Source organism: Dreissena polymorpha, chromosome 15 (assembly GCF_020536995.1).
Source record: "Dreissena polymorpha isolate Duluth1 chromosome 15, UMN_Dpol_1.0, whole genome shotgun sequence".
Lineage (NCBI taxonomy): Eukaryota > Metazoa > Mollusca > Bivalvia > Myida > Dreissenidae > Dreissena > Dreissena polymorpha.
In genome coordinates, this window is record NC_068369.1 from 9,995,211 (window position 1) to 10,022,250 (window position 27,040).

The 27,040-nt window shown below is 35.4% G+C and overlaps 3 protein-coding genes across 8 annotated transcripts in view; 1 reads left to right on the forward strand and 2 right to left on the reverse strand.

Moving 5' to 3' along the window:
• Positions 1 to 27,040, reverse strand: part of LOC127860137 (uncharacterized) — a 355,128-nt gene that overhangs the window by 240,414 nt on the left and 87,674 nt on the right. The window lies entirely within an intron of this gene.
• LOC127860164 (protein CDV3 homolog) overlaps positions 1 to 27,040 on the reverse strand; it is a 337,157-nt gene that overhangs the window by 172,115 nt on the left and 138,002 nt on the right. The window lies entirely within an intron of this gene.
• LOC127860173 (uncharacterized) lies at positions 16,469 to 18,370 on the forward strand. The gene is made up of 3 exons (XM_052398071.1): positions 16,469 to 16,578; positions 17,376 to 17,578; positions 18,151 to 18,370. Exons 1-3 carry the CDS (start codon positions 16,574 to 16,576, stop codon positions 18,360 to 18,362), a joined length of 420 nt encoding a protein of 139 aa, XP_052254031.1. The 5' UTR covers positions 16,469 to 16,573; the 3' UTR covers positions 18,363 to 18,370.

Genomic DNA, 27,040 nt, shown 5'->3' on the forward strand with positions numbered 1-27,040 from the left:
ACCTTAGACAAATCGGCCTCGAGTCTTTTCGGCCCCAGATGTAAGACGTTTATACCCAAAAGCATAGTCATTTCGGCCCCAATGTATTCAATCTTATTTTCTGCGGTGATCTTTTTGAAAACCTGGGGAATATGTTTTTTTTATACATGTAATAGAATAAAATTCTGTTTTGGTTTTAAATTTAAATTCATTTATGAAGTATTAATACTATATTATTTAATATTATTATTATTTAACCGATAAATAGGCGTCTTATACTATAAATTATTATTATATTTTAAATTTCATTCAATTCCATCAATAAATGATTTAACTGATTTAAATGATTTAAGACTGCAATGACATTTGAATTTGAATAGATCGTAACAGAGTTAGTATTTAAGTATCATTGATATAGGAATAATGTTATAATAGTATTTATAATTTCAAAACATGTTAAGTTGATGATGCTATTCAAGTTCAATAAATGCATCAGTTCTTCTAATCAACCTGATGCCTGTTGTCTGCTACTGTTTCTTATCATAATTGTATATATAAAAAATGTGGATTGTGGATCGTCAAATTCCGATTGTGGTTCAAAAAATGTTTTATAAATATGTCAAGCACTTGCACTTAACAAAAAATACGATATTTCTTTATTTAAAGTAGAATTTGGCAAAAGTAAAGCGCTTTATATATAACAATGTTTTATTTTTTTCTTGTTGAGTAAATAAATGTATTCCATATGCTATTTGTACATAATTTATAAAAAGAAATATAATGATTCACGTGATGTTTAATAATTTTGTTAAATGCGCGTGCAATTGAACGTTGAGTTAAGCGAGAGATGCGAATTAAATTACACATAATCAAAAACTGATACCACTCGTAAGCTTGATTTATAAATCATGTTCCATCGCGCCAATGTATTCATTGGTTCATGAAATTGTGTTTGAAATAATGTAAGAAGCCCAGTTTTTCACATTAAATTTTCTTTAACATAACGCCAGCAGACCCGAAATGAATTCACTCACTATATTGAGTAAATTCCAATCAGGTAAATAACAATTACAATAATAAAACAGGGGAAGTCTACGCTGTGTATTAGCATCCTGCTGTGGTGATCACTATCTTATAAGCTCAATACACAGGCACCTGGCTACTGTACTGGATAAATTGGATTTACTGCCAAAATAACTGATTTCATTTATTGCTAAATTGATGTGTACATTTAAAATAAACAACGAGAATGGATCCACATCCAATTTGCACTTTTTTTAAGTTCTTTAAATAGACATAGCCTAATTAATGACGGCGCTAAGTGTTATTATTAATTATATTAAGAAATAAGATCGATTTTCGCTTGACACTATATATATATATATATATATATATATATATATATATATATATATATATATATATATATATATATATATATATATATATATATATATATATATCTTTATTGCCTCCATTTTCTGGAGATGTACATGATACAGACAAACGATACAAACAAAGCACAAAAACAAAAGACAGTCAATGTAAATAAGTAAAGATTAAGTCAAATTGTTATGTATATATATACATGTAAATACATAGATTGTTTCCAAGCATGACCCTTGGTTATCGCAAGGATGTACTTTCTTTCTCAGTTCTTTGAACGCGTCATATTTATACCCTAATCAGCGGCAAGTACACTTCACTAATAAAGAAAGCGAAATTTGGAAGTGCCAGGTTTAGGGTTCGACGACATGCGTGGAGTTCTCTTGATGACTATACGGCGAGTACCGATTGTAGAAAGTTGGCGCAGTTAATCAAAAACTCTGGATATAGTTTTTTAGGCATCAAGTCTGCTATGACGTCATCGATCATTCCCATGAGGTACAAGACCAGTGTTGCAGGTTCTGCGTTTTTTAAGTGTTCGTGCAGTGGTGCGCTTAGTGGCCGAACGGTTTCTAGGAACGTTTGTAGACGTGTCGGCGAGTCGGTATAGGGGCACTCAAAAAGTGCGAGTACCACTTCGATGTGCATGTACTGGTGTGTGCACTTTGAGCATAGGATGGGTTGTTCAGGAGGTTTTTTGCAACATAAACGAGACAGGAACTTCATAAGCGATATGCTGTCTGGGCGGATCTTCGCGACTTTCCACATGGCAGCCGGTTCCAGGCTCTTGTTAACTTCTTGGAAAATCGAAAAATCATTATGTTGTTCGAGCCTCATTCGCCAGTGACTGGTTTCGTGTTGGCGCACTGCCTTTTTACATACAGATTTCCATTTCTCTTTTGACGGAAATAAACTGTATAAATAAAATATAAATAAGACACAATGTCATTTGAATCTTTCATTTCTTTGAAAAATAAGCACGTAGTCACGGGTAAATAAGATACATTTAACACACAGAAAGATATGAATAAGACACATTTGCATCTTTTATTTATTAAAAAAAAGCATGTGAATCTGAAGCAATACATTTATTACTGACACATTATTCTAAAAGTCGACATACAACATAAGTTCAAAGAGGGAACCACAATTAATTAAGATAAATTTTCGCATGATACTGGTTGTAAAGAAAGTATTCACATATTAATTATAGCTTGCATTAGTTGCAATAATTTTGTTAAGTGCTCGTGCCATTGAACGTTGAGTTAATAAAGCGAAATGTGCGAATTAAATTAAACATAATTAAAAACTGATACTATTCTGTCAGTTTGTGCTAACATAATTAACTCAATAGTGTTAAATCGCCCATTCTCAATTAAAGGGACATTTTCATTTTTTAAAGTAGTTAAAAACCAACTTGTAGTTAGTAAAATTGTGATGCAACCAATTGAAACTTTTGACTTTGAATGATGAAAAATCGTATATCGGTATATTGTGTGTGCTATCAATAAAACATTATATATATATATATATATATATATATATATATATATATATATATATATATATAATATAATCTGTAAGATACGTTATATATTATATCATTTCAAATAAAAACTACAAAATTGGCAACTATCCAAAGATATATCATTCATTTGAGTGAAGGAATGATATATTATAATAACCATGATAAGATGTGTTGGATACACAATGACAAACCAAGATGAAAAATGGTTGTGTCCATACTGCAGATGGTAATTTGAGATGAACAAGCCCTGAGAAAAAGGTATGTGATTTTGGTACAACAATTGTGTCTCAATGTTAAGATACATGATATCTATTTGTTATGATATCCTCCAGTACATTTACTTTTGACGTTTCATTTCATAACGTTTGTATCGAGTGCTAACCAAATGTTTACAAAACCGCGATAATGTAGAAGCGAGTTAATTTCATTCATATGGAAGTTTACTAGTATGCATGACAAACACACGATCCGAAATGCTTGTTTGTTTCATTCGATGCTTTAACAAATATTTTACTGTTAAATAAAATTCCACGTCCGATTTGTCATTAAAATCCAGAGAGTCAAACGTAATGCACATCCACATTCTGCTATCCCATCAATTTATTGAAATTTATTTTAAACCACACTAGCTATATTTTATTCCTATCGAAGTTTACAATAATGCATGACAAACAAACAATCCTGAATACGTTTTGCATTTGTTATTGCTTTAAACAAATAATTAACTGTAAAAAACACACCACGTTCATATGTCGTCGCTAAATTTATCGAGAATGCGTTTAAAATATGTATCGTGTTCTGAGAAAACTGGGCATAATGCATGTGCGTAAAGTGTAGTCCCAGATTAGCCTGTGCAGTCCGCACAGGCTAATCAGGGACGACACTTTCCGCCATAATTGCGTTTTTGCTAAGAAGAGACTTCAGTTAAACGAAAAATGTCATAAACTGCGCAGGCTAATCTGGGACGACACTTTATGCACATGCATTATGCCCAGTTTCTCAGAGCGCGACTCACATGTTTAATATTTTGAGGTTAAACTAGTATGTTTCGTCACAGAAATGACCTCACCCGATATACGTCATACATCGCGTAATTTAAACTAAAGCACTGTTCGGCATTGCAAAATTTATAAACATTATCGTATGAAAAGGAATGAAGATGTGTCGATTAAAGATTTATAAATTTAAAGAAAAAGACTTAATGTTAGTCAATAGTGTTTTGCTTTGAACGGGGGTGGCCGAATAACTGTAAAATTTTGCTAAGCAAGTTATTCATGCTTTTATACAGCATTGCAGTTTGCCTATATATTTTTCAAAAGGTCAGATAGCTTAATTGGTAGAGCAACCCAGGCCGGTATCGTTAGATGGCTCATGGGTGGTCTCGGTTTCGGATCCCGATCTGACCTTCGTAGGTAAACTTGTGGTTGCAAGGCTGGCAACTGATAGTGTGACAATCTGTTTTGGGCGGGGTTTTGGGCTAACAGTTCACTTCATCAGTTCGTCAGGTCACATAAAACCCTTTAATATGGCCTGTTTGTTGTTTAATTGCTGATTAAAATATTTGACAAAATCGTGCAGTCCGCTTTAATTCCTTATTTATGTTGGCTAGATTGCACTTTACCGGTACGCTGCCATCTTGGCTGCCAAAGTTCGCGCAACTGCACACTAATTATAAGGGCTAGGGTTAGAGTAAGTACCGGTAACGTGCAATTGCCCCGGACTGTTTTGTTGCTCTTATCCGCAGTTGGTATTCGAACCATATATATTTCTACCAGATGTGTGCCAAATTAAGGTGATTTTATCTATTTTACAAACAGAAGCTTTTGTGGCTTTAATTTTTTTCTGAAGCTACTTAGTTACAAGGACTGTTCTGTTGCTCTTATCCGCAGTTGGTTTTCGAACCATATATGCTTCTTCCAGATTTGTGCAAACATAAGCTTTTGTGGGTTTTTTAAACCTTACCTCATGTGACCTTTTGAACTGACAATATACCGTTCTAAATCATAATAAAATTTCAATTAAATGTAATTCTTTGAAAAATTTGCTAAGCAAGTTAATCATGCTATTATACAGCATTGCAGTTTACCTATATATTTTTCAAAAGGTCAGAATAGCTTCATTGGTAGAGCAACGCAGGCCGGAATCATTGCTAATTTATATGGCTCATAGGGAGGTTTCGGGTTCGAATCCCGATCTGACCTTCGTAGGTAAACTTGTGGCTGCAAGGCTGGCAACTGATAGTGTGACAATCTGTTTTGGGCAGGGTTTTGGAATTACAGTTCAGTTCATTAGGTCACATGAAACCCTTTAATATGGCCCGTGTGTTGTTTTATTGCTGATTAACATGATAATTAAAAGTTAATTTCCTTATTTTTATACCAGTTTTTACGAGCTCCACGTTCTTCTGCCAGGAAGTACCTTTAATAAATTAATTCAAATAGTATCTGTATATAATTTTTGTGTTAGTTTCTTCACGGAGCGTATATTGTATATTGTCATCTAGAGTCCGTGGTTTCTTCTATTACACATTAATTGAGCTCGCTTTGATGCTTTGCCTTATTTCATAGTATGTTTTTCTCACAATATATCTTTACATATTTAGAAATGGTGGAAGAATACCATTACAACGGTACCAAAAAATGTATGGTCGGTTGGAAAAAATGTTGCTTTTATAACCCCTTTTATCTTTTCCGTGTTTTCCTCAAGACATTGTTTTGTGTAAAAAAAAAACGGTAACGATCGGCCTACTTTGGCCACGATTCAAAGCCAGAAAATGATACCGACACACAATATTTTACATTGTTAGAAGCGTTAAAGGATCCTCTTTACAAAGGTACCATTATAATTAGTATCGAATAAATAATAAGGTTTTTTAACCACTTTTACCTTTTCCGGGTTTTCCTATAGGCATTTGTGTGTGTAAAAAACGTTAAAATAGGCCGACTTTGACCGCGATTTACAGCCTGACTCTGACCCTGCCATAAAATATTTCACATTGTTAGAAACTTTGGAGGTTCTTCTTTACAACGATACCATTATAATTAATATCGGACGAATAATAATGCATTTATAACCATTTTTACCTTTTCCGGGTTTTACCTAAAAGATTTCCGGGTTTTCCGGACATTTCCGGGTTTTATACCTGCCCCATCGTAAACAATGTTTTATATTAATGATACCTTTACACGTGTATGTATCTGTACCTTTTAAAATGTTTTATTGATATTTATATCACGATAAATCGGTCCATATCCTCTTGTAACTCAAATTGACGGGTTTTGTACATTTTATTGTATGTGTTTTAACTTAACTACTATTTATTATATTTTATTATATGACACATGTTTTAATCATAGATACAATTGTATGTGCACTACGGTACCTTTAAAAAAGTTATTAAAAGTATTTGAGATCGCAATACTTGTAAGCATCCGTACTGAATTAATATGATGATACATCATTGTATTTCATTTATTATTTTCGCAAAATATTTTTGTATTGATTTGCATGTCTATGTGTTTTATGTGAAAAGAAAATTGCCTCCTGTCACATATGCTTTTCAACTACCCGACTTAACAGCGTTACATCAAATAGCTAGCTGTGTTTGAGTTTTGCTGTTAATCGATCGATTTTTTCTTGCCATTCTTGTGCACAATAATACAAAGTCAACCATTCATAATAAATAATAATCAACACCTACACAAACCTAGCCCGATCACACAGTTTCTCAAGTACATGTAAAATTGACGCATACAGTTTGTAACGCGCTTAATATCTTTTATCATAATTTTATTCGAATAACAGCTAATGGGGTCCGTCATCCCGACCCCATTCGTTATAGTTTTACCGGGTAAGGCACCAGGTTAATCTGGGACGACACTATACATTAAACTCATCCATGTGACATTCGCACTCCAGAAATTGTTGCGACGGTGATAATTGTTGCACGTGCTCCTCGTGCCCCCCGGTAAATCTGTGCCTGGAAAGTTCAACTTGACACGCTGTTGCATTTATATAAGCCCATGAAATTTGTGTATCTTTATCGCTTTATGCGGTTTAGCGTATGTTGAGAAATATCTAATATTTCGAAACGGTTAGACTGTGTTTTGGGTCTGGATTATTTCTTTTCACTCTAGCGTAGCATTCCGTGACTATTGTGTACTTTTTCCAAAACAAGTGCAAGTCTAAGTTTGTTTTATTTATCTACTTTGAATCCCAATATTTCTTAGTTAATTTGGTATCAACGTTAGGTTAGAAAACCTATGTGCACACTAAAGGATTTGTTTCGAAACATTTGCCGATTGTTATTGAAATAAGTTTTCGTGAGAATGTCACATGGATGAGTTTAATGTATAGTGACCACATTATGTCAAAACGAATTTTAAATAATTGCAACAAATATTGCGTCATTCTATGTTTATTGGCTTTGTAATTATTAAATAATTTATACTACCTACATGTATACAACACTTTTTCTCGAATCAATTTAAATGATACACATTTTCAGGTCCGTTATACAGATGGGGGCCTCTGAACCCTGGGGTGAGGTGTTGTTCAAACTGACGAAGGGGACGATCGGAGAGACCAGAAAGCTCAGTGCGGCCCCTGAGAACAACGTGACTATTAATGCAATGCATTAGAAACATTGATATATTCTGATTTTGATTAACTTTTCGTCATCGCACAGTGTTTGTTTGGTATTTAATCCTTTTAACATATTTATTTATCTTGTGTAAAAAATCAAAAACGATAACTTAAGAGGTGAACTGGATTTGTGGTCTTAAATGTTAATAATTATAACGCAATCCATAAATATCTTGATGGTGTTTAACAAAGAATTCTCTGTAGTATCAAATTATTAATATAACATATTGGGTGTTAGATAAATATCACAATATTCAATATGGTGATATTTCTCTAACACCAATATGTTATATTTGTAAAACAGAAAATTCAATCAAAATACAAGCATACGAAGTGTGTGTGTGTGTGTGTGTGTGTGTGTGTGTGTGTGTGTGTGTGTGTGTGTGTGTGTGTGTGTGTGTGTGTGTGTGTGTGTGTGTGTGTGTGTGTGTGTGTGTGTGTGTGCGTGCGTGCGTGCGTGTGTGTGTGTGTATGTGTGAGTGTGTGCGTGCGTGTGTGCTTGCTTGCGTGCGTGCGTGCATGCGTGCGTGCGTGTGTGTGTGTATACACATGTGTGTGCGATCTTATATGTTGTTGTTAACCAGGGTTTCCGAAGGAAAAAACTGGTTATTAGATTGGCGAATGCGGGCGGGCTGGCTGGCTGGCTGGCTGGCTGGCTGGCGGGCTGGCGGGCTGGCGGGCGGGCGGAACAAGCTTGTCCGGGCCATAACTTTGTCGTTCATTGTGAGATTTTAAAATCATTTGGCACATTTGTTAACCATCATTAGACGGTGTGTCGCGCGAAAAAAATTACGTCAATATCTCCAAGGTCAAGGTCACACTTTGAGTTCAAAGGTAAAAAATAGCCATAAATGAGCTTGTCTGGGCTATAACTATGTCATTCATTATGAGATTTTAAAATCATTTGGCACATTTGTTCACCATCATGGGACGGTGTGTCGCACGAAAGAATCACGTCAATATCTACAATGTCAAGGTCGCCACGACTAAAAATAGATTTATTTTAAAACAAACTTACAAAGGGGGTTAATTTTGTTTGTTCATTTCAAAAGTTCAGTTTGAGTTGTCTCCCTTTATCAGATTTTTTTTCACAATGAAAACCTGGTTTTGTGACAATTTTGTCCCTTGTTTTTTTACATGCAATGTCAGCAGACAGTCGCGTTGTGCGCGCACGAGCTGTTATTTTTCCTATTCTTTTGTGAACCTGCAATGTTTTTGTATACATATGTGTGTGCGGTCTTAAAGTTCTATTTTTTTACATGCAATGTCAGCAGACAGTCGCGTTGTGCGCGCTCGAGCTGTTTTTGTGTGTGTGTGTCTTATTCTTTTGTAACTCTGCAGTTTTTTTGTATACATATGTGTATGCGAGCTTATTATTATATTTTTTTAACATGCAATGTCAGCAGACAGTCGTGTTGTGCGCACTCAAGCTGTTGTTTTTTCATATTCTTTTGTGGACCTGCAATGTTTTTGTATCATTCCTTTTGCTGTGTATTTTGCAAAGCGGGAGTGTGTGTTTTTCTGCTTGGCGATCAATTCGCTTTTTTACGTACTAGGTCATGAAACGGGAACTGTTCCACTATGGAACTTTTTCTTCAAAATAACTATCATGAAATTTTCAAAATATAAATTCACAGATTATTTTAAAGAAACTTGCCACATCATACCTTTCCAAAAATTAAGAAGCATCTAAATATATTGATGTTTTTGTTCAATTCGCAATATTTTCGCAAAGAACAAAAGCAAAGTTATAACTCATCAACTTCTATTTAGCAACTATCTGGAATTCTACCTTTTTTGGTAAACCAATTTTGTCTTATTCGCTATGAAAACTACATGCAAAAAAAAAACAAGTACAAAAAAGTCAGCCAACTACAATAAATTCTACCAACTATTATATGTACAATAGATCACTTATAACACGTTATAACGAACAAAATGTAAATACTCTAATATCCATACTAACTATCTTATCTTTTAAAAAATAGAAACCAACTGGACAACACACACACAAATTATCATTTACATCACCCTCCAACTCTTTAAATGATTAAAATATGTACTTTAAATGTAAAAGGGCTATACAATAAAGACAAACGCATTAAAATCTTCAAATAGTTAGACGAAAAAAATTATAGTATATGCCTATTTCAAGAAAGTCACTTGACACATTCTTTAGCACAAACCTAAAAAGATGAATGGGACGAAGACATCTATCTCAGTGGACAACATACTAATAAACAAGGCATTGCATTTCTTATAAAAAAATAATATAGAGATCACAGTCGATAACTTTAACGAAATAATTATTGGCACACAAGCAAGTATTGATATCAAAATACACGAATCACAATTAACATTAATCAATGTTTACGGCCCTAACATAGATGATTCCACATTCTACGAAACATTACAATCCTTTATAATTAATAACAAAGACAAAAACATTATAGTCGGTGGTGATTTCAATACTGTTCTAAACCCATTATTAGATAAAAAGCAGGGAAACCTTTATACCCATGCTAAAAATGGAAACATTTTAAATAACACAATTGACAACTACAAAATGATAGACATTTGGCGTACAGTATATCCAAACGAAAGCAAATTCACCTTGCACTCAAACACAAAACCAACAATATTTTGTAGATTAGACTATTTCTTAATATCTGAGTCTTTGCAACATTATTGACAAATGTAGCATAAAACCAGGATTCATGACTAATCACTCTCTAGTTGAACTTAAACTGCACAAAATACAAGCTGAAATAGGCCCAGGATACTTTAAAATGTACAACAGCATCTTATAAGATACACAATATCAAACGCAAATAATACAAGAAATATTAAATACAGTTCAAAATAAAAAAGATTCGAACCCAAACACCTTATGGGAAGTAATAAAAGGAAATATACGTAACACAACAATTAGATACACATCATTTAAACAAAAAGAAACACACAAACTTGAAACTGAAACCATTAAACGACACCAAAGCCATTGAAAACGAAATAACATTAAAAAAACAAGTATTAGAAGGAATTTATCATACACATCTCAATGGAATAATACTACGAGCACGTGCACAGCATGTTGAACACAATGAAAAAAATACAAAATACTTCGCAAACATCGACAAACGTAGAAGTGAACAAAAAACTGTACACAAATTAGTTGTCAATGGCAAAGATATAACAGTCAGAACTAAAATACTAGAAGAACAACGTTTATTTTTCGAAACCCTCTATAAACGAAAACATGTTCAAAATAACACCCTTTTTAAAAATACACATCACGCTTTAAATCAAGAGGAAAAACTACTGTGCGACGGATTACTTAATGAATATGAATGTGGATTAGCCCTTAAAGAAATGCAAAAAAAACAAAAGCCCAGGATCAGATGGCATCACAATCGAATTTTATAAAATATTCTGGAATGATTTAAAAACACATCTAATTAATTCACTAAACTATTCATTTAACAACGAAAACTTAACTACGCTACAAAAACAAGGTATTATATCACTCATTCCAAAACCTGGTAAAAACTTAGAATCCTTATCAAACTGGCGCCCGATTAATTACTGAACAATGATTATAAAATTGCAACTAAAAGTAAATCAAACAGAATTAAAAAATATTACCATAAAAAATTTCAAGAGCACAATCTGGTTTCATTAATGGACGCTACATTGGTGAAAACGGACGTCTGATACAAGAATGCATAAATTATATCAACCAACCAAACAATTCTGGCCTCATTTTCTTTGCAGACTTCGAAAAGGCTTTCGATTCACCAGACCATTCGTTTATGTTCTCTTGCTTAGAAAATATTTCGGTGAAAGTCTAATTAAATGGGTTAAACTTTTTTACACCGATATTAACAGTATAATTATTAACAATGGCTTTTTCTCAAACAGTTTTAACATCGAACGGGGGCTAAGACAAGGATTTCCGCTTTCATCCTCGCTATTTATTATATGCATTGAGTATCTATCCCACTATATCCAATCAAATAAACATATAAGGGAATATCTCTAGAACCCGACGAAGAAATTAAACAGTCCCTATTTGCTGACGATACAACTTATTTCTTAATTGGCAGTAGTGACTAATTCGATAATATTATAGAATCGCTAACCCTTTTTGAACGGCATCTGGTCTTAAACTAAACAAAAGTAAATGCACTGTGCTACGAGTAGGTAAATTTAAACAAAGTAATATTCATCTAAAAAAATATATGAAATTCAACTGGACATCACATGCAGCAACAACGTTAGGAATAACCTTTACAAACAATGAAATGAAACAATTCTAAAAAACATATTGCCTAAATTACAAAAATTTAAAAATTGTTTAAAATCATGGCAGCATCGTAAACTTACACTAATCGGAAAAAACACTATGTTGAAAACGTTTGCACTCCCCTAAATTAATTTATACACTAACAGTTCTCCCAAACCCACCAAATGATATTATTGAAGATATAAAATCAGAAATATTTAATTTCATATGGGACGGTAAACCTGACAAAAAATTAAGCGAACTCAATTAATTCAATCAGTAGAATATGAGGGTATCAGACTAACGGATATAGATTCATTCCTGAATGCAATCAAATGCAGTTGGGTCAAAAGATATTTAGATAACACCAATACGAGTAAATGGAAATTATATTACCAGAAAATCCTTAAAAATATGGTAACTCCTTAATTTTTGAATGTAATATCGACAACAATATCTTAGACGAAATTTCAACCAAAATCATTTTTCTATCAAATGTTCTATCGGCATGATGTAAAGTTACTCATAATTTAGAAACCATAATTAACAGAAAAATCATTCTATGGAACAATAAAGACATAACTATTAATAATAAAACGTTTTTCTAAAAAATTGGTTTGAACAAAACATAAAATATGTAGATCCATTGTACGACTACAGATTAAACGACTTTTATTCATTTGATAACTTATGCTACATATTCGGAATACCTTCAAGTAATTTCCTGATGTACTACACATTGATCAAAAGCATACCCATACATATCAAAGCAGATACCAATATTAATAACACAACATGTACTCAAAAAATTTTCGTAGAAAACATAATTGCGAAACAAAACAAAACAAACAAAATATTTTACACACTTCAAATTAAAAACCCTGCCGAACTCTCTAAAGCTCAAACTAAATGGCAAAACCTTATTGGAGAAAAAGTATTAAATTGGAAACAAATATTTGTCATGCCATATAAATCAACTACTGATAGCATACTGAGAAATTTTCAATACAAATACACCCAGAGAATCATAGCTACAAATAAATATCTTTTCAAATGCAACATATCCAACACAAATCTATGTGATATGTGTAGTGAACATATTGAAACAATATTACACATTTTCTGGGAGTGTAAACATATTCAACCTGTATGGAATCAATTCACAACCTTCCTAGAGAAACAAAAATTAAATGTAAAACAATCTCTCTCAGGCATCAGTTTGGGGGTAAATACCTTCAAAATACAAGAGGTTAACAACGCTGTGTATTACATAATTATATTAATGAAATATTTTATATTCAGCATGAAATACAGAAAACAAGTACCAACAATGAACTGTTTTATCAATTATTTAAAACTGAAAATTAAAATTGAGAAAGAAATAGCAATTAACAATGATACACTTTATATATTTGAACAAAAATGGAAACACATTAAACTCTCATAAATAAGTCCAGTATGCTTTTTACCCACTTAATGCAACTCATTCTCAACCATAACAATTCTGTTGCTTTTCATTGATTTTCCTTTTTAAAACACCTTTCAGATACAACTAAAGAAAAAAAATACACACCTTTTTTTTTAAATCAAAAGGAAACCACAAGGTCAAAAAAGTATATATCAGCATATCTTGTATAACATGTTTGAACATTATTGCTGCTACACGGTATCGCTTTGTTATACGATCATATACATGTATACATTGAATGTCTTATATTGAATTAAAAAAATGAATATTCCAGTCAGTAAGTCCATCATAGCCACTCAACATAGATCCCAAGTTTTCTATGAATCGCCTTTAAATGACAAATCTGAAGACAAGCTGACAAATCGCAGTGCATGCGTGAGATTCATATTGAATCGAGTGTGCGTGCAGTCATTTTTTGCACATCTGGTACAGTCTGGTAATAAATTATATTGAATCGCTTCAACTGTTGGCCTTGAATTCCCAAATATATACGATCGTAATTGATTCGAAACGAGTTCGTAGTGTAACCATGATTGTCATCGACTCGATATGACCTCGCTCCGAGAAAACGGTTCATAATGCAATTGCTTTAAGTGTCGTCATAGTTAAGCTTGCACAGTGAAACTTTCTGCCTTAATTTAATTTTCGCTTAAATGAGACTTTCTTTAAACGAAAAATACAAAACAAGCGGACAGTGTCGTCTCAAATCTCGGACGACGCTTAACGCACCTGCGTTAAGCCCCGTATTCCCACATCGAGACTCAAATGGATTCACAAGTACCCGTGCATATTCTCGTCTCCTTCGGCTAGGCGTTTATGTGCTCCTTTACAACTAATCGACCGGTATTAAGTTACGCATCATACGTATTTTCGCCATTCGCACCTCGTCTGCTTTTATGCTAATATTAACTGTTTCCTAATTTTAATAAATAAGTCGTAAAACACGTAATTGAATCGTTCTTACTGAAAATTTAAACAACAAAAAAAACGCGGAACTTTTACACATTTCTTATTTTCAGGGAGCGCTTTCGGGGCTATTGCTTGTATGCATAGCGCAGAATGTACACGGTGGTACAGAAGAAGGTACGCATCGATTGCGGAGATATAGACAATACTAGGTTAGCGTTGAATAGAGAACAGTTTATGTTGCGAGGCTTAGAACACCGGAAGCGCGAGCTTCGGCTCGGTGTTTAAGCCGAGCAACATAAACGTCTCTCTATTCAACGCTAATCCTAGTATTCTATTTATCCCATTGATTTTTTTTTCAACGTGACATTTAACATAAAACGATCTAATAACATTACCAATAATTTTAATTTATTCTTTAAAGCTCTTAAAATATATATAGAACGAATGTAACCATGCGTTGTGATATAGAATGTATTTGTTCTCGTACGCAAAATAGCCTTAGAAACTTTTACCATATGCCTCGATTCAATTTTACGCAGCATGCCAATTGTAACAAATAACGAACGCGAAAAAAAGATTTTACTTAAATATATAACACATTTTATTTTCGAAAGAAAATGATCAAAATCCAATATGGCGGCGATTGCTCCTGACAAAATGATGTCGATGTCAGCAAACATTTACATGTAGATTTTCACACAGAGTCGTTCTTAGCATAAATTAATAATAAAACTACACTCGCCTAAATTTTTCATGGACGTTGCAGATTTTCATGGCGTCTAGATCTAGCCTTCACATCTTGTAGTTTGTGACCCAAACACACGATAATCCGTAATACTTATATTAATTTTTGAAACACTTGTTGCAAACGGGTTATTCTTACTAAATATACTTTCTTTGATAAAATAACAACGAGAAAGTTTATTCATCAAAGAAAATACCCTTACGTTTACTTACATCCAAAAGCAAAACATTTCAAATAGTCGACTGAACCAAAATACACACCCATCAGTATGTTCCACACACACAATATCACATCCAAATAGGCACGCACATTCTGAAAATCAATAACACGAATAAGCTAGATCTACGTGTAGATCTTATTCCTTCGTCTCCCCGGTTCCATTCGAGGTAAGCAGTCCATAGAATATGCACTTTTTCATAATTACCTCCAGGATACATTAACACAATAAAAAGCGCGTCTTCAATGTTTTATCGCCAGACATCGACTACTAGTTTCGTGTACACCAAAAGATGACATCACATATTATTGGAAAATGACGCAATAAGTTTGTCATTTTATAACGCCATCAATCAGCTGCTTCATTATACGGATGGCGAACAATTGTGTCCCTTGACTAGATCAAAAGGTTGAAGGTCGCATAACAGGGGCGTAGATAACCTCCAAACATTGGAGCGGCGGTCCAGTTTCTGTACTGGGAACATAAAGGGGTTCGTTTGAGCAGGTTGTCCTCTCCCGTGGTTACGAAAAAAATTACAATTACAATTAATATGGTGCGTTTTGGGAGAACTTTCATGTTGATATAAATGCTCGATTTTTGTCTCAATCTCAGTTGTTGTTTTTTTCTAAATTTTGTTGGTATTTAGATCGACGATGATAATTTTCAGCTAAAGTTTGCTCGACTCTAGAGATTTCATATGAAAAATCATTGAATCATTCAAAAAATCATATGGTAGAATTAAAAGTAGTACGTGCACGCGACATACTTATTCAAAAAGGTGGGATAGAGGCTATTCTATTCTATGGGGTGTTAAACCGTCAATGTCGCGTTACAGATGGTACATGTATATGAGCCTCTTTCTTGGAAAACTGACCATAATGCACGCGCGTAGAGTCTCATCCCAGATTAACATGTGCAGTCTGCACAGGCTTATTAGAGACGAAACTTAAAGCTGTTATGGTATATTTCGTTTAAAGAAAGTCTCTTCGTAGCTTAAAATCAGATAAGTCGGAAAGTGTTTTCACAGATAAGCCGATGCTGACAGCATATGCTAACCTTCGACGAAACTTTACGAACATACATTATGCCGAGTTCGTGTCATACCATTTCTTGTATACTTTACCGTATGCAGATTCGAAATCTTGAAAATGGCGACCGGATCTAACAGACCGCGCACCATGCAACTGGCAGTGTGACTGGAATCCACGAGCACTCCAGTAACACACGGTCTGATGCGCAACATGCGATGCTTAGTTTAAACCTATTTATTAAATTCGATTGCATCGAAAGCCTTAGACTTGTTAAAACGATCTTGAGTCCGTTTTCTGGTTAAAACCAGTACTTTTATTTATCTTTATCGGTAGACCTGATCTGGCTCGTGTACTTCCGGTTGCTAGGCGGACACTTTAACCATGAGGTAATGGAAACATACGCTGTTTCACATAAGCAGTGTAATTAAATCGACTTGTTCACAGATTTTAATTACTTTGATAAATATCATTAAAAGTACTTACCAAAGATTATCATAAAATCATATTTTCAAGACTATAAATAAATATAACAATAAACAAATATTTTCTTTACCGGGATTCAAACTCGGAATCTCAAGCAAACTCTAACTCGCAGTCTCTCACCATTTAGGCATTCGAAATTGAACGCTTACTTTAAACGACATGTTAGCAATAAAGGTAGCTTTCTTAATATCGATGCAACGCGTTAGAAAAGATTTATTCTTAAAATATTTCCATTGATTATTATCCACAGGGTAAATAATATTTATAGCATTTTTCTAAGTCAGACGTGTTTTACTGTGTGTAATGTATCTATTATTTTTTGAATCTATGACATTTTTTGAAAAACTGTATTTTTTCCAATTGTGAACAAGTCCCTTTAAAACAACACAGATAGTTCTTGTTTTTGGAATAAATGGTATTATTTTGTTTTGTTTCTGAAAAAAGTCCTTAGTAACGTTTTTGTAATGTTGAGACCACGTTTAAAATAAAACGTACATTATGCGTACTGGCACTGGTCAATTGTATTGCAACTAAAGCCACACACTTTAAGTTGCCTTGTTTCAGTCTAACGTATTCATTGTGGATCATGTAAGACATAAATGATTCATACAGTCTGTTTGTTTAATAGAACAAGAGACTATAACACATATGTTACGGTGACCATTACTGCTTAACAAGTTATGATCGCTATCGTTCACAGACCCATCGGAATGGGCGAGATGAACGCTGTTATGAACGGAGTTGATTTCCGTACACGTCACAACGACTACCGCCTGGCGATGCCGGCGTCTAATAACACATATAACGCCCAGGTGGATATCCCGTTCCCGGAAGTTCCACCGCAGGTTCTCAGTAAAGCCACAGTTGAAGAACAAATTGCTGAAATGAAACTCTGGTTTAAAGGTCAGTGAAACGCTTACCGCCGGCTCACAATCGACTAAGAATTTGGATTTTTATTTTTTAATATGAATGAAACGATGGCGTATATCTGTCCTGGGCAACTATTTGCGTAAGCTGCTGATCAAAAACGGAGATTAACATTCAATAATCGGGTTAGGAACTCGTCTATAAACTTATTTTTATATGAGAAACTCGTCGACTAACACATTATTATAGGCTCTTTTCACTGTTAAGAGCTTTCATAATGTTAATTAATAGAAACTGGATAGATTAAATACACGCTATATGCCAGAAATGAGGAATAAGATTCAGCATGTAAATAAACAAGGGCCCGGTAAATCTCACACCTTTTTCATTTTCTACGCCTTGCCATATACACTTTCTCCCTTCCGTCTCCATCTATTCTCTATGTTTTTACCTTGGGCAACGATATGTATTTGTATATGACTCTGTTTGTCAATATAAAACACGGTCACGTGGCCGACTATACGCAACACGAACCAACACAAAACCACGCATCGGACTTAAAATTCCAACCTTAATTTCACTTTGTTTGTATTTAACACTGTTCCCAGCGTTCAAGAGTCAAAATTACACGGAGCGGGACTACAGGAAGTACTTCAAACCGGTATTCTGCTACCTGGAGGGCGCCTGGACGACCAGCACTGATAAGCTCGAGGAACCATTTTTCAGCGACAGGCATTTCATCGAAGCCTCCAGCTCATTTGACCTCCAGGAAAGGTCAGGCAATTACCAAAAAATGACGTTTTGTATTGTGTGTTTTTAACCATGATGTTACTCATAGTATGTGTCCGCAACATTATTTATCAAATGTCCGTGGATAAATATGTGGACGATACAAAAACTATGAAAGCTTTAAATGTATTCAAATAAATATACAATATTAATTCAAAAGAAAAGTCATAACACGAACATAGAATTTGTTTTGTTGAACTTTTCACATGTAGATGTGTTATACTTCCTCGAGTGATACGCAGATTGGGCAACCCTGGCCTGGTGGTTGTTGTATATTGTGTATTTATTATGTGAGTGTCAACACTAATGTGAAGGCAATATCACAAGATACACGAGCTTCTATTCTACGATTTTATTGTTACATATTTACAGTAGCATATGAGCGTCTATACAGTTGCGCTACTAGATAGCTAATGCGCAGGGCTTATCACCGGAGCGGGATAAAGCGGGAATCCTTAACACGTGGTTGATCACGTGGGTATTGTAATGTTCTTATAATACAACATTTCCCTCTTCATGAATAAAAGAAAATTGAACTGCATGTTTAAATCAAAATATAATAAGGTTTAAAATTCATGCATGATTATAGAACACAAATTAAGTACTCTATGTAACGAGTTTGTTTGTATTGACTCTGTGTGCTATGCATAAATCAAAATATACAAGATTAAAGTTTATGCATAATTAAAGAACATGAAGTTGTCTGCGTATTGAATGATTATAAAATCAATGGTTGTCATACTCCGCTCCGTAGAAGCGCGCATTCTTCTTAACTACTCTCCCAGACCGTGTTGCATAAGAATTGTCTAAAGGTATGACCTGGGCAGTCTTGGCTGAAGCAGCTGATTGGGGTTCCTTAGGGGTATTTGCAAGGATGTTGTAGTCGGGTACAGATATGTCTGAAACATTTTCATTAGTTTTGTATAACGCAATGCGATTTCTGCGATACACTACTCCTTCTCGCGTCTGTACGGTGTAAGACCTTGGACAGTGCTTTTGTATCACTTTTCCCGGAACCCAAATTTTACCCATCTGTATCCTAACAGGGTCATTTACATTAAGAGGCGGAAGGGATTTGACCGACTTATCGTAGTTATGCTTGCTTCTCGCTTGAGTGTATTTTGAACTCTGTTTGACCTTGCGGGCATTGATAACCTGGGGGCACAGTGCTTTGTTTGTAATCGGTAATACTGACTTAGTTCTGCGATTGAGTAACAGCTGTGCAGGGCTGTAGCCACTGTTGAGTGGCGTGTTTCGGTACTCTAATAGTACGACATAGATGTTCTGATTGCTATCCCTAGCCTTTTTCATAAGTTTTTTGGCGATGCCCACACTTCGCTCGGCTAAACAGTTTCCTTGCGAGTGTAACGGCGATGATGTGGCGTGTGTGAAATGCCACGATTTTGCAAAGTCAGCAAACTCAGTGCTAGAGAACTGAGGTCCATTGTCACTATGCAGCACGTCGCAAATTCCGTTGCGAGCAAAATGTGTCTGCAATTTTCGAATTACTGTGTACGACTTTGTGTCCGGTAGAAAGTCAATCTCGAAGAAATTCGAATAATGATCCACTGTCAGTAGGTAATTCCTATTGTCAAAATGAAACAGGTCTGTTGACAAAACTTGATAAGGCCTGTCTGGGAATTCTGATGTAATCATTGGCTCTTTAGCATTCGAGTCTCTGTGAGTGAGACAAATTGGGCATTGTAAAATGTGCTCTGAGATTTGCTTTTGCATGCCAGGCCAAAACATACAGTCTTTGGCCCGCTGCAGGGTCTTTGTCACGCCTAAATGACCTATGTGTACCTGTCTGATCATGTCGGGCTGCAGAGATCTCGGAATAAGGAGTGTTTGACCTCTGAAAATTAGGTCATCCTCATAAGACAGCTCATCCCTATGATTGAAGAATTCCGTAATCACGGGGTTACAATTTGACCGAGATTCTGGCCAGCCATCGAGTATCGTCTGCTTTAGACGTTGCATCTGACTGTCGTCACGAATTGCCTGTCTGATTATTTCTAAACGTCTGTCAGTCACCAGCAGTTGCTTTCTAACCGAATGAACGTGTGTGTCCAATCCGTCAATTAGAGTTGGGTACGTGTCATTAACTGAGTGTCTTGACAGATAGTCTGAGACGGGTATGTCTTTACCACGCACATGCTCCACAGTGATGTCGTATTTCTGTAATGACAGAAGTAGTCTCTGCAGCCTCGGAGGCGCTGCCGATAGAGGTTTTTTTATGATTGACGAAATCGGTTTGTGATCACTGTGAACAGTCACGTGTCGTCCGTACGTCAGTTGGTGGAATCGCTTGCAACCAAACACAATTGCAAGTAGTTCGCGTTCAATGTTTGCATACAGCTTCTCACTTGCGGTCAAGCTTTTTGAAGCATACGCAATTGGCCTACCTTTCTGCCACAGGGAGCAACCTAACCCGTTTTGAGAGGCGTCGCATTCAAGCACAAGGGGCTCCTTGGGGTCAAAGTAACCTAGAACTGGTGCATTCGTAATCACGGCCTTGACTTTTTCGAAAGCGCGCGATTGAGGGTCATCCCAGAGGAATTCTACCTCCTTTTGCAATAGGCTCCTAAGGGGGGCTGTAATCTCTGCGAGATTTGGCGCGAATTTTGCCAGGTAGTTGACCATGCCTAGAAAAGTCTCTAACTCGGCTCGAGTTTGGGGGGCTTTAAGATCCGTAATTGCGTTTTGTTTGCTACTGTCGGGTTTCAGACCTTGACTTGAAACAACATGACCAAAGAATGGCACTTCAGTCGCACTTATAATACATTTGTTCGGGTTAAAACGGACACCCTTGTTTTGAGCTAGTTTTAGCGCGTTTCGCAAGTTTTGATCATGCTCCGCCCTTGACCTGCCACTTATAAGAATGTCGTCGACAATACAATGGACTCCTGGTGAATTTTCAAAAATTTCATTGCATTTCTGCATGAAAATGTCACCCGAGGAACTAATTCCGAACGGTAGTCGTAGGTATCGGTACCTTCCGAACGGTGTCGAAAAACACGTCAGTAGGGACGACTCGTGGTCAAGTTTCACACTCCAATAGGCATGTGTGATATCAAGGATGCTAAAGTGCGTAGCTCCTGATAAGTCATTCGTAACGTCTTCTAACGTCGGCATTGGGTAATGGGGCCTGCAAATAGCGTCATTCAAAGCTTTTGGGTCTATGCATACCCTGAGTTTGCCTGTCTTAGGTTTCTCTATAAGAACTGTACTGTTAACCCACGCGGTTGGTTCGGTGACCTTTGTGATGATTCCATCGAAAACCATTCGATCAAGCTCAGCCTTAAACCTAGATTTTAGGGCTTCTGGGACTTTGCGCGGGGGGTTCACGACGGGGACTGCATCTTCTTTCAAATGCAATTTGGCATAACCTGGGATTTCCCCTACACCGCTGAATAGCGTTTTGAATTCGGACATCACAGTGTCCTTGGTAAGAGGCGTCTGCTCTTTTGGGGAGTTTTCAACTGAATATGTCAATTTGATCAATTTAAGATCAAGTGAAGATTTGAGGCCAAGTAGTGGAGGGGCTTTGTTTCCGACTACATAGAATAATGCGTCTATTTTGTCTGATAAGTGGGAGCAGGGGAGACGTACTTTACCTATAACCTTAATTAGGTCACCTGAGTATGAGGTGAGTTTACTGTCGGGGGGTTCCAATGGGCTGCTCAGCTTAAGATTGCGAAATGTATCGTGAGGGATTATATTGCACTCACTTCCTGTATCAATTTTGAAATTGACCGGAGTCATATTTGGCCCAATTGAAATTTGTACAAATGCACGGTCTGGAGATTGTGAAGAATGTGCACTTACCACGTCAACGAAGTACTCTAAGGTGTCGCCGGAACCACTGTCACTGTGTCCACAGGCACCTTCCATAACACTATTGTCAATGTCATGCACTGACTTGTGCGCACTCCGTTGTTGTCTACACTTAAAGGCAAAATGGTTGAGTTTGTGGCACTTTCTGCACTGCTTTCCGAAGGCAGGACAGGATTGTTTGTTTGGCCCATGGTTGTTGCCGCAGTTGTCACAGGGTTGCTGTCCACGGTGTTGCTGTTGTTGTTGTTGTGGGTACTGCTTATGCGTTGCCTGGCGTCGTTTCGGTCCTGATTTCCGCTTGGAGGCGATAGCGTCCACTGGAGTTGCCGTCATTGACGTTGCACCGGTTTGATTGGAAACAATGTTCATTGATGCCATTTGATGTTGGCAGTATTCGAAACTTTGAGCAATCTGAATTGCCTTATCGAGAGTCAATTTGTCACCCTCGTTGATCAGTTTTTCACGAATTCGTGTGTTGTTGGTACCGATCACTAGTCTGTCCCGGATCATCTCGTCTTGGATGCCATTGTCTTTAAATTTACAATCTTGCGCTCTAAGGCGGAGTCGGGTGATGAACTTGTCGATTGAGTCTGCCCCTTGGACTTCATTGTAAAAACGAAATCTGGCGAAGACAGAGTTGAGTTTCGGCTGCACGTACGTTTGAAATCTCTTGTAGTGTGCCTCTAGACTTTTGTTTTCCTCGTCGGAGAGCTGCCAAGTTTGATATACGTCTCGCCCTTTGTCGCCAATCCATAGAAGAACGTAGGCGATTCTTTCTTCTTCTTTTTTGTCCTTTAATGGTCCTTTGAACACAAGTTCGGTGTGACGCTTGAACTTTTCCCATGCTTCAGGTAGATTTGAACTCTCCCAGTCCATGCTGGGCGGTGTAATTCCTGACATATTCATTGTCACTGTTTAGTATCCCGCGCGTCGTGAACGAAATCCATTTGACACCAGTTTATGTGAACGTTAAGTCCGTTATTCTGACACCATGTTGTATATTGTGTATTTATTATGTGAGTGTCAACACTAATGTGAAGGCAATATCACAAGATACACGAGCTTCTATTCTACGATTTTATTGTTACATATTTACAGTAGCATATGAGCGTCTATACAGTTGCGCTACTAGATAGCTAATGCGCAGGGCTTATCACCGGAGCGGGATAAAGCGGGAATCCTTAACACGTGGTTGATCACGTGGGTATTGTAATGTTCTTATAATACAACAGTGGTGTGTAGCCTACGCAGTACAAGCAGTACATCCGGTCACACACTGTCATGCCGTTGAAGCACATGCAAAAAAGGCATGGGTCTTTGGATGATACGCGTTCGCCTACAAGCCAAAGCCAATCGAAAATAAATGTACTCAACAAATTGAAAAAAGTAATTGAGTATACATGAAATGGATGCCATGTTAATCGGCTGGAATATGTGACTGTATAAAAAAATATTATAATAAACTATAACGCCGTGTGCTAGTAGAAAATATACATATACGTACATGTGTATTTTTTCAAGGATTTGCATTCAGAAACGTTACGGTAAAACTCGTTATAAATCGTTATGCTTTTACTCTTGTCGAAAAAAACACACATTCGAAACGAAATATGTCTGTATTGTTCTGACAATTTAGTGTGATACATCGGAAAGTAGCGTAGCGATGGTATTATAAAAATTAACACCTAACACACAACGCATGTGTATCCTTTAATACCACAGTTTGCAACAGTATATATGTCAACTAGTTGATATAAGTCCATCCGAAATTTCTAAGCACTGTTGTGTTGGATATAAAACAACATATAGAAAATAGAACGTTTGCAAGCAGGTGTGTGTTTTCCAAAGCTAAACAAAAGTTAAATTGTAAATGGCGATTAACGTTGAATTCAATATTTGCCATACACTCTGGAAGACATTATACAATAACGTCGAAATATTCATAATTAAATATACATATTACTATATTTTTGTAAAAAGACAAACGCCATTATGAACGAATTTCGGCAATTCTGGAATCTTTCAGATATTGTGCACACTATAGCAGACGTTATATCAATTGACGTTACCTTAACTGATGGCTATATAAGGTATATATTCGTTCTACCTTCTTGATATGTGCGTCCGCCGTATTTGCAGGAAGCAGCAATGCATTAAACAAACACAAATGGGCATACGAAATAACTAAACCATGTAATACAGAGCATTTGACAATTAATAAAGTTTTAATGATTCATCGAAGCATCACCAAAACACCACAACTTAATACTAAAATAAAATGACATCACACTTAAAAAGAAAATTTATCTGTTTTAAACTAGTGTTTTGATTAATATAAAGAATAGAGCTACTACCTGCAAGAGTTCATATATACAATACGGAAAAATAAGTAATTACAAAGCTATTTTTCACTATGACGCAAATTGTAAGTATTATTATATTATTAGTAGTATAAGTTTTCTTCTTCTTATTTTTTATATTTTTAATGTGATTCGTATTGTTATATTTATTATAAGAAGCATTAGTTGTCGTAGTTGTAGTAGGAGTAACAATAATAATAATAGAAGTTGTAGTAGTAGTAGTAGTAGTAGTAGTAGTAGTAGTAGTAGTAGTAGTAGTAGTAGAAGAAGTAGTAGTAATAGTAGTAGTAGTAGTAATAGTAGTAGTAGTATTAGTAGTAGTAGTAGTAGTAGTAGTTGTAGTAGTAGTAGTAGTAGTAGTAGTAGTAGTAGTAGTAGTAGTAGTAGTAGTAGTAGTAGTAGTAGTAGTAGTAGTAGAAGTAGTAGTAGTAGTAGTAGTAGAAGTAGTAGTAGTTGTAGTAGTAGTAGTAGAAGTAGTAGTAGTAGTGGTAGTAGTAGTAGTAGTAGTAGTAGTAGTAGTAGTAATAGTAGTAGTAGTAGTAGTAGTAGTAGAAGTAGTAGTAGTAGTAGTAGTAGTAGTAGTAGTAGTAGTAGTAGTAGTAGTAGTAGTAGAAGAAGTAGTAGTAGTGGTAGTAGCAGCAGCAGCAGCAGCAGCAGCAGCAGTAGTAGCAGTAGTAGTAGTAGTAGTAGTAGCAGTAGTAGTAATAGTAGTAGTAGTAGTAGTAGTAGTAGAAGTAGTAGTAGTAGTAGTAGTAGTAGTAGTAGTAGTAGTAGTAGTAGTAGTAGTAGTAGTAGAAGTAGTAGTAGTAATAGTAGAAGTGGTAGTTGTTGTTGTAGTAGTAGTAGTAGTAGTAGTAGTAGTAGTAGTAGTAGTAGTAGTAGTAGTAGTAGTAGTAGTAGTAGAAGTAGTAGTTATAGTAATATAAGTAGTAGTAGTTGTTGTTGTAGTAGAAGTAGTAGTAGTTGTAGTAGCAGTAGCAGTAATAGTAGTAGTAGTAGTAGTAGTGGTAGTAGTAGTAGTGGTAGTAGTAGTAGTAGTAGTAGTAGTAGTAGTAGTAGTAGTAGTAGTAGTAGTAGTAGTAGTAGTAGTATAGAAAAATAATTATAATTGTAATAAGAATTAAAAAAAATACTAATAATAATAAATTAATAATAATAATAATAATAATAATAATTAGTATTATTGTAATATAAAACCTTATATGAAAATAATTAGAAGAAAAACGTATCATGATACACATTTATATAAATATTGAAATTACCATGACTATATCTTACCTTTAAGGCAAACCAGCCAAATTGCGAGAAAGCTTCTGGATGTCGCCATGATCTGTTAAAATGAAAACAAAACCTTAACAAATTTATTTCATATACATATATTGAATACACACTATAAACTAAATACAATACGTACACAAACTAAATGACTCCGAATATTAACATCAACATGACATATGTCCAATCATTACAAGTTACATCTTATTTGTTTTGATTAATAATTAAAATATTTAAAACCGTTTGACAATAAGATCCTTTCAACAAAGCACTTGTGAGTAGTTCTGCTGGACTAACAGTTAATGTTGACGCGTATTATATACTTTTAAATACTCGATATTTTTCAGACAGATCGTTAACTTCTCATGCAAAACTGACATTAAAATGACAAGTCAGCCTGACATTCAAAAACATATGCGCTTTCTTGGAAAATATTGCCGTGTATTATATACTTCCAAATAATCCATATATTTGGCAAGATCGTTAACTTATCATATCATTCTGACATTAAAAAACACATGTCAACCTGACATTTAAAACATGTGCGCTTTTGAGAAAAGTATTGCATGTAACTAAATGAAATCGGAAAGAGGATAACAAATGCGAACAGCTGGCAATGCTCGTATGATCATACGCGCAGTTGATTACGATTTGTTTTTCAAACATGTGAATGAGCGAGCACCGAGTTACCCACACAACAGTTGCAACAACATATGTAAAGGTGAACAAGCTGAAAACTGTAAATTGGACCCATCTTATCGTGCAGCGTACGACAAATTTACGTAATATATATTTTGTGAGAAATATAAACGCTGAGCTAAAATCCGATGATAAGTTTATTTTAATAACAACCCATTTCCATTCATATTGTCATATTTGACATACCCCTTTGGAAAAAAAATAGTTCCGTAGAGTGAATTTGTTTTGCTGGAAACTTGGCCTAGATTCAATGTTTCGTATGAGTATTTATATGAAAGACACATGTAATTTACTTGGCCTGTTAGCACTGACATGTATTTATTAAAATATTTTTTACACAAATATACATACCTATTTAATAAAATGTGCATATAACGAACATACATGTAAAGAACATGAAGAGAGGCAAACTATTTAACATAATAACGTGTTTGTTCCTTTGAAGTTGTCTTGTGTATTGGAGTATTTATAGTATGTAAGATGTTGGCATGAATATAAATATTATGATATATATGAAGGCACATTGTGGATTTGCATT